This window comes from Cyprinodon tularosa, unplaced genomic scaffold (assembly GCF_016077235.1).
Source record: "Cyprinodon tularosa strain WSP-4 unplaced genomic scaffold, ASM1607723v1 ctg154, whole genome shotgun sequence".
NCBI classification, from domain to species: Eukaryota; Metazoa; Chordata; class Actinopteri; order Cyprinodontiformes; family Cyprinodontidae; genus Cyprinodon; species Cyprinodon tularosa.
In genome coordinates this window covers 2,227,447-2,238,063 of record NW_024038375.1, presented here as the reverse complement: position 1 = coordinate 2,238,063, position 10,617 = coordinate 2,227,447, and the positions used below count along the sequence as shown (strand labels likewise).

Sequence of the window (10,617 nt, the reverse complement as noted above, 5' to 3'; positions counted from 1 at the left end):
AAAATGCCCACATCACTGGGCTAAATAAAGTTGAATAAACCTGAAAATGTTCAAAGCTAAAAAATGCTTGAATTGTTTTCATTAAATGTGGGATTTCCAAGACAGAAATTCTTTTTATGGATTTGTTTTTAATAAAAAAATATATATACTAACACAAATACAGCAAAAACTAGAACACAGAATGCCTAAAACACATGAATAGGGTTCTAGATCAGTATATTTCGAACAAAAACAAGATAAATTAATATATTCCAGTGAGCCACAGTATCCATGTGTTAATATCATTTTATTTACTCTGTTGGTTGGATTAGGGCCACTGAAAAAATAGAAAAAAGGTTGACTGATTTTTTAATTTTATTCCAGTATAATATGAGAAAAAAATCACAATTCGGACTCTAATCTAAGAATTCTGACTTTTTACTCCCAATTCTGACTTTAATCTCAGAATTCTGACTTTTTACTGCCAATTCTGACTTTAATCTCAGAATTCTGACTTTTTTCTCAGAATTCTGACTTTAATCTTAAAATTCTAAATGAATTCTGACAGCTGACAAACATGTTAGCATCAAGCCGTAGCCATATCTGTTTTAGAGACTAAACTAGCTCTCTTATTTTAATCACCTTCTGGTATTCCATTAATGAAATAGTTGCTCTGATATGTAAAAAGTCACCTAATTCCATAATTTTCCACCAATGTGTTACTGGCCCCAAACAACTCACATCTTTGTCAGTGAAGCTGAGTGCTCCCACATCTCTTCCTTCATGGTGCCCATCTACATTAAGATCCAAAATTCTGAGATTAAAGTCAGAATTCTGAGGGAAAAAAAGTCAGAATTCTGAGATCAAAGTCAGCATTCTGAGAAAAAAGTCAGAATTCTGAGATTAAAGTCAGAATTCTGAGATTAAAGTCAGCATTCTGAATTTTCCCATATTACACTGAAATAATATTTAAAAATCAGTTAACTTTTTCTAATTTCTTCAGTGGCCCTAACCCTCCTCCGTACGTACGACCAGCAGATGGCGCTAATGCATAAATGGTTCCAAACTCCAACCAGAAGAGACGTAGAGGAAGCAGGAAGTTTGTCTTCCATGTGATCAGTCTACTGCATCATTCATTTGAAAAAAAAAATGTTATTTTTAGAACTGTATTTATAAAATTATTGTCGTTTTAGGGTAAAGCGATTTTTGTTTTATAAATTACGTACGGAGACAAAGTAGGGAGCTGTAGACATTGCTGCTAGCTAGCTAGTGTAGAAAGAAGCTGCTCTAAGGTAAAAGCGCATTGGTTGTGAAAAGTAAGGATTCAGTAACTGCTTTTGGGATGAAAAATACAGTCGGTACCAGCACGATTAAGGAAAACCCGTGGAAGATTCCTCCAAATGCCCCTGCCTGCATGGAGAAGCACCTGTGCGCGGCTCAGTACCGAGCAGGTACAAATACTCTTAGCTTGGACGAATGGAGGACAGCACGTGGTGCTGTGTGCTCTTAATGTTTACATTTTCATTGAGGAACAGTTGTGTTTATACAATATGCACAGAGCTGGCTGATCTGAGGTCTATATATTTTTATTAGATACATTTGTTCTTGTTTTCTTTCTCGTCAGATGGGACCCTGCTGCTGGGAGCCTCCAGCCTCTCTGGGAGGAACTGGCAAGGATCTGTTTGGATCTACAGCGAACCAGAGCAAGCCCCCAGCGAGGGCTTCTGCAAAGCTGGTGTGCAGACTGAGGCTGGTGTCACAGATGTGAAGTGGGTGGCTGAAAAAGTAGTGGCGGTTGCCTCAGATTCAGGTAAGGCCAGGCTTCACTGGACCACAGTGTGATGATGCTGGGATGATCTGGGTTTGTTTGGCTGTGCAGGGGCCCTGGAGCTCTGGGAACTGGCAGAGGATGAGCGCCTGTTGGTGAACCGATTCACCAGATATGAGCACGATCACATTGTCACCACAGTGAGCCCCATCAAAGGAGGCAGCAGCGCTGTCACTGGGAGCATGGACTGCAGGTCAGACTCTAGCTCGCACAATAACTAGTGATGCAGAGAAAAGCAATAAAATGCCACATTGTTACACAAAACATGGCTTTGTAAAGGTAATTATGAACATCTCAACAGTTAATCACATTTAAAACACCAACCTGTAAAGTGTTTGAGAGAGTCCTACACAAAGAACTCTTAAGTAGATGTACATTAATATTTAAACAATGAAAACATATTTGAAGTGTATTTTTTATACATGTTTTCGCCTTCCTCAATATATTGTAAAGTCAACTAACTGTCTGTGATTGCAGCGGCAAGATTTTGGTTTCGACTCTAGCGACTTTTTGTGCCTAGAGGCTCATATTTGTCCATTTCCTTTTCAAGCCTTATCGGCTGTTTTAAACAAGGATACTTAACTTATGTTTGGCTGATTTCTGGCATACAAAGCTAGTAGTTGTGCTATTGACTGATTTTTTTTTTCGTAACTGAACTGTGGATTTCTGCATCTGCAGAACACATAATACACCAACCGCACGATTAATACATTTTTTTTCTTCTTTTATCAGAGAAACAGGCTTAATTTGGACTATACATGCTACATTCTGCTGTTCTGCGACATAAAATCCCAGCAAAAGTCTATATTTGTAAAAGGAATATAATTTAGGTTGGGCAACTTTTGCTTGGCACTGCCATCACTCTTCAATAGGTCCATAACATCTTATGTACAGTAGAGGGTCTGGGTGTTCTGAAGTATACCAATGACAGATTGTTATTATAGTGAACTTTGAGTTATCAACTTTATTTTTTTCTTTACTATCGTTATCTCTACATCCACTTCATCTCAGTAACCTTCACTGCAAAAAGTTGAAATCTAAATAAATATTAATTTCTTAAACTAGCTGCACTTTTTCACAAAATGAGAAAAATAAGAAAAAACAGTTGGATTGTGCATAATATCTAATTATCTTTTTTTAAGAGGAAAGAATCTCATTCTATTGCCGAATCATTCTTTTTACCTACTCAAATTAGGGGTAAATATACTTAATTTAACAGGTGTTTACTTATTTCTAGATTGTTTTGCAGTGTTTTAAGGTTGGTGGCCTATTTGACAACAACCTAATATTGGGAAAAATGTGTATGTTTTTCCTTTTCATTTTTTCTGCACAGAATTAAAGTCTGGGACCTCAGTCAGGAAACCGTTGTCACCACCTACAATGGTAAGAGAGCAACTTCCAATCAGTATTATAAAAAACAAAAAAAAAAACAAAAGTAGTACCTGGACTCTTTTAATACATGTATGGGGGGGGGGAAATTAAATAAACCTTCTCCTTGATTGGTTTTTTTTGCCTCAGGGTGCCGCAAAAGTGATGTGGCTTTGACTAGGTCCTTAAAATATTTGTTTCTAATCGCTTCATATTCTACAGTATTATTTATCAGAGATTCAATAAAGATGGAAACGTTCTGACTAACAAGAATATTAGGCTTGTTGTCAAGATTCGAAAGGGAGTGAACAGCTCTATAAAGCCAGGATTAATGTCAGTCTCTGCTCTGAGGGACACAGCTGTGTGTTAACTACATGCCAAGGGTAGAAAAACATTATAGATAAGTAATTCTAGAATAATAGAATAATAATTTTAGAAACTTCAAGCCTGTCATTCTGCTAAGATTATTCAGACCTTAACATTATGGACGTCTCTGGTCCCTGCAAGTTCTGCACAAGGTTGGACCAACAAGTGTTCAATGAAACTGATAAAAACAATCCCAAGAGCTCCATCTGGGATTCTAAAGGCACCAGCTAGCAATTAAAGCCCTGGTATCATTATAGGGGAAATCTTTAAAAGACAGAAAAAGTGTTATTAGTTTAGAAGGGCTGCTTTGATGAAGCCTTTTTGCTCCAAATAGTGTGTGATAAATCTTCTTGAGAAATATTTCTTTGGGCAAATGAGCTTAAAATCCTTCTTTCATGCAGTGTATGGTTAGATGGCCATGGAGGGAAGATAGGGAATTAATGAATCAATTAATTCATCATCTGTATCAGGGCACTGGACACTTGATGGACACCTTAACAGAATATAATTTTTCTCGAGCAGCTCAGCGTCGCATACATGTAAACAAAGCTGCCGCTTATGTAGTATCTCATGGCCATACACACAGTCTGTGATGTAGTGAGGGCAGCACTCCTGCAGGTCATACAGCCAACGCACAGTTGTGAAAACCTGAATCTCTAATATTTTTTTAAAGGATCTTCTCACAAATCTCACAATTTTTGCACTGATTATTTGTTTTATTTATTATCTCGTTTCTTTTTCAGCAATGATAACATATTAAGACATTATATAAAAGAAAACCAATTCAGAATAGTAAAAGGTTAGTTTGTCAAAAAGGAAAGTAATTAATTAAATTAAAAACTATTCACTTTGTCAATGACATATTTAGTTTTAACTGCTATTTGATTTGCAAGTTATTTTATTATGATGGTTACTTTTTTTTAACCTCTGAATTAAATCGGGTCCTCAATCAAAGGGCACGTCATTGTTTCTTGAACAGCTGATTGGCTGCTGGGTGGAGCGTTTTCTAGGATTCAGACCAATTCTGAAAGCTCGCCTGCCCTCGAGCAGGATTGCTGTTCAGAGTATGTTACCATGGTGACTAGCCTCGTTAAGAAGGAATCCAGTTTCGTTGTACCGGAAAGTCAAGGTTGAGGCTGACGTTTTCTCGCGTAAACCCAGTAATCCTGCTTCATGGCGCAGGCCTCTGTGCACGAACCAGTTTTTGCAAACATTAATGAACTGAAGTCGGAGAGAAAAACCTTATAAATGAAGAACAAAAACTAACGTATAGCTGATTATACAGCAGTTTGTAATATGGTCACTGATTTAGACGGCTTGTTTAAATAGTTAAAGTTAATTACAGCAAGAGATGTTTGAATCATTTTAATAACTCTTCTTAATCTTTCCTCCTTCCAGTTCACACACAGCCTGTTAATTGCGTTGCCTGCAGTCCTACAGACGAGTCCCTCTTCGTCTCTTGTGGCCAAGTAGGATTATTTTCAATGTTGTTGTTTTGTGTTTTGCAATTAACATTTCTGCATGTGTATATTGCTTTCCAGTCAATGTTCTCTTTTATTCTGCAGCTCCTCATCAGCCTCGATTGTGTTGAGCTTTTTGATGAGCTTGGATGATACGATAAAAGTCCATGTGTTTAGTTTCAATCCTGCTAGTCCAGATTCTTATGGCCAATATGACTTGTGGTTTACTTTTAGGCATGATTTACAGATTCTGACTATCAAATTATTTTTGCTATAATTTGATTGATGTCCAACTAAAAATTTAAGAAAATATTCCTGTTTCTTCAAGGCATGAGTTCACAATCTTTATCAGTATTTTGATAAACTCCAAAAACTACATAAAAGGTAATGCTGACGGTTCATTTAGTATTGACAAATATTTTGCATTGAAAAAAAATTAAAAGTCTGAGTTCTTAGATTTGCTTTTTATGTAATGGAGACATTAGTTGATTACAAGTAAATCAGGAGGAAAATAAACTTTTAGATTTTTGCCAAAACACCCAATTTATTTGTCTAATTAAGACATCTGTAACCTTTGTCTTTAGAGCACATTTGGCTCAATGTGTTCCTCATTCCTTTATTCATAAGGGAGTAATCTTCACATAATGCAAAAAGGAAAAAGCATTTTAGCAGAATGTATTCCTATTAAGTATATAATTTGTTAATGAGCAAATCATGCAGAGAAACAGCTTCTTGTACCTCAAGTTTGATTCTCCTCCATAAGCAGTATGAAAGACCTAACTTAGATTTCACCCCTTTGTATCCTAAAACCACACTTTCTTAGGCTTCATCATAGGCACCCAGACCAAAGCATGTCCATTTAAGGTAACAGAATTACACAGATCAGCGTGCATCTAATAGTGCACCAATAACATCCTATATTTATGTCTAGCAGCTCCTACGGCCATTTGGTGGCTCTTAATGCCTTTGACCAAAGCTAGGATTGAACAGAATATTTCTGAATAAAAATGGTCTAAAAGGCTAGTTTTAGCAGGTCGTCTACATTCACATTTCAAAAGCAAATCAAAGAGAAGGGATATGTTTTCTTGTTCTTCCAGCTGGGTGTATAAAAACACAATCATAATCACAATATCAGTATGTGCAGTATGCCAATTGCAATGTACCTGTGTTATAGAATATTTGGCATTAATTCCAATTTAAAGTGAAAGACAATCCCACTTTGGATTTCAGTGATATATTTTGACATTTTGATGGGTAGATAGCTGCCCTTAATGGACTTGCCTGATGAGTTTCTGTACAGGCTGACATCGATAAGTTGCAGGAAAGTGGGGTAATCAATGATGAGGAATGGTATTAAAATTAAATGTTTTCTTAATAATTCAGTCCAGCTTTTTATGAAGGTAGAGGCAAAATCATTGGAGATTTTAAAAAGCGGAATTCCTTCACTACAAATGCATATCTCTCAGTGGGCTGTTTTCTCTCTTTTCCCAGAAAATGTAAAAAATGTTTTTGTTCTTAAACTAAGAAATATAAATAAAATGTATACATTGGCTAAATTTGTGTTTAAAAAAATGTTCCAACATAATTATAAAATTTGATGTTTTATCTTGTGAGTCCAAGCCAGGGGTCTGCAATCTTTAATAACCAAGGAGCCATTTGGCCCTGAGTCTGGCCGAGTAAAAGTTGTTTAGAGCTGCAATTTATATCCTGACTTCTTCAAAAAACAGCCTATCCTTTTTTTTTTTTTTTTTTTTTTTTTTTTTTTTTATCTCTTATAGGAAAGTAGTTGCCATTTTAAACAACCAACAAGTTATGCAGCTGTAGCTTTTAAAATTATATTAAAACACATTTCCTGAATCAAAATGGCTTTAAAAACATTTTTGGTTATTTTAAAGTAATTTTTTTCCTTCTTATAGAAACCAATAATCCTTATAAGACCGATATTTATTATAGATTATTGAGCTCTTTATATACATTTTAGCCACTTTTAAGAGCCACTGTAGAGGGTCAAAAGAGCTTCACATAGCTATGGAGCCGCAGGCTGCTTAAATATGGGTGGAATAACCTAAATTTGCCACATGAGGGAGGCACAATATAACATAGAAACAACAAATCCAAAAAGTCCATATAAATCTAAAACATATTTAACAAATAAAACAACTCTCTTAAAAATAATAAGTGAATATTAAGGTGACAAAATAACTAAGGTCAACTTTGGGAAAGTGGTTCGTTCCAGGCTTCCACCTCCAACCTCAAAGAAAAGAACAAGTTTGAGTTAAACCATTCAGACATATTATGCACCTATTAGAAAATATACATCTAAATGGAATAACAAACTAAATCTGGAACTAAATATGAGCTATGAAGCTATACAGTTTGTGGTTGAGGTAGAAGGATCTATCACTAAATTATTTGATGATATTTCAGTTTCTGCCTGCCTTTGGAAAGAGAAGCTCTGCACCAATGCGACTGAAAGAATTACATGGCAAAATCATTTAGCATTTGTCTCACATTGTTTGTAAATGAAAACTGACTTGTATACGGTGGCCCTGAAGTGCAAACTGCAACTACAAATCTAAAAGCGCAACTACATTAAGAAAAACAAAACTACATAAAGCAAAGCGCAACTACATTAAGGAAAACACAATTACATTAACCTACCGGAAAATGTAGGTACCAGTGGGAAACATGAGACATCGCTGATTCGACGACGGGGCCGTTTGACTTTTGAAAACATGGATACTAACTGAAATTTCGTGATAAGTCTTGAGCATATCCATTATCACCTCGTACGTATGTCCTGATTCAAAATATTCCTGGATAACGGCAGCTATGTTTGGGGCGCCGACAATATCCATTTTTTCAAAAGCCGCAGCAGGCAGAATGACTTCCGGTTCAAGGGTCAAACGGCGCCGTCGTCCAATCAGCGATGTCTCATGTTTCCCACTGGTACCTACCTTTTCCAGTAGGTTAATGTAAATGTGTTTTCGTTAATGTAGTTGCGCTTTGCTTTATGTAGTTTTGTTTTTCTTGATGTAGTTGCGCTTTTAGATTTGTAGTTGCAGTTTGCACTTCAGGGCCACCGTACTTATACCCATCTGTCACATTTAAAGAGAATTTTTTTTGCAAATAGTTTTTTGTTTAAAATCTGTTAATCAGGATGTTTACCTAGATAAAGATAGTTCTCCTCATATATCCAAAATGGAGGAAAATCAGACGGGTTGTTGTTTGGATTTAAAGGTTGAATTACTGGATGAAACTGTAGAAATTTTTCATACAGGCTTTGAGCAGATATGTAGCTAAATATTTTATGCAGCTATTTTCTTCAGGCGTGAGACTAAAATGTTCAAATTGAGGTGTTTTCAGTGCGGTCTCTGTCCCTCAGGATGGCCGTTTGTTGATGTGGGACGTGAGGAAGCCAGATAAACCAGCTTCGAGAATCGGTAGGGCTGCTACTCGTGCAAGCTGTCCTATACTGCACCAACATTAGAGGTCCTGATAACTCAGAAAGTGTAAAATAATAGTATACTGTGTTTTGATGCAGACGTAAAGTTCCCCAACAGTTCTCCCACCGCTGCTGCTTGGCACCCCCACAGTAGAAGCACTATTGCATTTGGTAAGGCCTTAGTTTCAGGTTATTGACAGAAAGAGGCCCAGTTTTGTCTGTTTTAGGTGTTTCTTTGTGCGTGTTCTTTACGGCATATTTGTTTTGGTTCAGGCGATGACCTGGGTAACGTGTCTCTGAAAGACTTTCTTGGAGCAGAACCGGCTCGGTTGGAAAAAGTCCACAGCCGCAGGGTTAACAACCTCAGCTTCTCCACAAATAGGTAAAGATTTATTGCGCCTAAATGTTCTTCTTTTGGTGAGGGTTTATTTTCTTTAGTATATATAAATTATTCATCTGTCATCCATCCTAGCGCCTCTTTGCTGGCCTCCGTTAGTGATGACTGCTCCCTCTCTGTTATGAATGCCGAACTGCAGGAAATGTGAGCCTTTTCAGTTCATTTAACAATTTCTCTTTTCTCCATCAAACTTTTTACAAACTGCATATTGTTTTTTTATTTTGTTTTTCCACAGATTCAGAGATCGGAGACACCAGGACTTTGTCAAAGATGTGTGCTGGCGTCATGGTGATTCCAGCACTCTCACCACTGTGGGCTGGGATCACCACGTGCTTCACCACAACATCAGTCCAACCTCTGGATCTGCCAGCTCCTGATCCTAGACTTGATCCGTCACCTGTTTCACCCATGTGGGATGTCAATGTGTATCTTAATGGTTGGATATTATATCTTAGGAGAAGATGCACTCAGCCCTGTAGATTGATGCACATTTTTTGGTGTTTGGGTTTTCTTTTCTGTCTTGTAGACTTTCATGTTGTTTAGCATCGCCATGTTTGTATTGCATTCTTTTACATTAAAGAAACCTAAGGCTGTTGGACTGATTTAGCATTTGTTTTGTGTGTTTGTTGAAATATTTAAAAAGATATTCAGTACAGTTTGGCAAAAGATCCAAAATGTTTTTTTTCTTGCAGTTAATCGTCATTGTTAGACTGATGCTTTCATAGAGCCAGATCAGAGCTACCAACTGCTAACAAAAAAGCTATTGGAAAATTTTCTAAAAAGGTTTAAAAAGTTTAATCGTAGGTTTTAGTTAGATTAAAAATTAAACTCGGGACCTTTTCCCAGTTCGATCTTAATTTTTCCATTGAATACATTTTTTAGAATGCTATGGTCTGTAAAAAGAAAGGATCCCCTCATAACTGTATGATAAAGCCCATGTTTCTGTACTGAAATAGTTTTCTTATTCTGACACAATGTCTTGATCTTAAATAATTTCATTAGCTGTGATTGCAATGGCAAGATTAATGGAAATAAGACTTAAAACATCATCCTAATTAATGCAACAGATTCTTGCAGAGCTCTATATGTTGCCTGGAAGCTAGTAAGGAATCAAAATATTGAATTGAGTAACTCCCCTATAATCCCATTTAAACTTGAATTGGGGACAAAATACTGAACAATATTTGTAGTCGGACTCCATTTGTTTTCAACATTTATGAAACATGAGCTTGCTTTGATTTTAGATGTGTGAATACACCAGGCTGTTCTCTACATGCAGTCTGTTCCTCTGCTTGGTTTTGATGAGTGCCAAAGCTGAAGTTGAGCTCAAACCTATAATAATCAACATAAGTTATTTTTTGGTTGTAAAAAGCTTGTTTTATTTTTTAGTTGGGTCCTCACAAAGTAGAACAGACCCAGACCCATTTTATTTTATCTGAGAAATAAGATACTTTCATGTACCCCTTGCAATGCACTCGCGGACCACCAAGGCTATGAGCAGTGTTGTATAGTAACGAAGTAAAAATACTTCACTACTGTACTTACCGTAAGTATATTTTGGAGTACTTTATACTTTCCAAAAGTATACATTTTTTTGACAACTTTCACTTTAACTTCACTACATTTACGAACTTAATTGCATACTTTTACTCCGATACATTTTCAATGTTTGGTTTAGTTACTAAGTAAAAAACAAAAAACGAGAGCGATAGAAAGGCAAGTGTTTTGACCTCACCTACTGACTACAAAGTCGGGTCTTGCCTGGGCTTGTTCA

General features: G+C 36.5%; 1 protein-coding gene across 1 annotated transcript; it reads left to right on the top strand.

The window, feature by feature from the left end:
* The first annotated feature begins 1,066 nt into the window (after window positions 1-1,066).
* Window positions 1,067-9,447, top strand: wdr77 (WD repeat domain 77). Its single transcript, XM_038279987.1, has 10 exons — window positions 1,067-1,430; window positions 1,604-1,789; window positions 1,859-2,000; window positions 3,141-3,190; window positions 4,940-5,010; window positions 8,387-8,444; window positions 8,546-8,617; window positions 8,720-8,828; window positions 8,919-8,987; window positions 9,079-9,447. The coding sequence occupies exons 1-10, from the start codon at window positions 1,322-1,324 to the stop codon at window positions 9,218-9,220; spliced, it is 1,008 nt and encodes a 335-aa protein (XP_038135915.1). The 5' UTR covers window positions 1,067-1,321; the 3' UTR covers window positions 9,221-9,447.
* The last annotated feature ends 1,170 nt before the right edge of the window (window positions 9,448-10,617 follow it).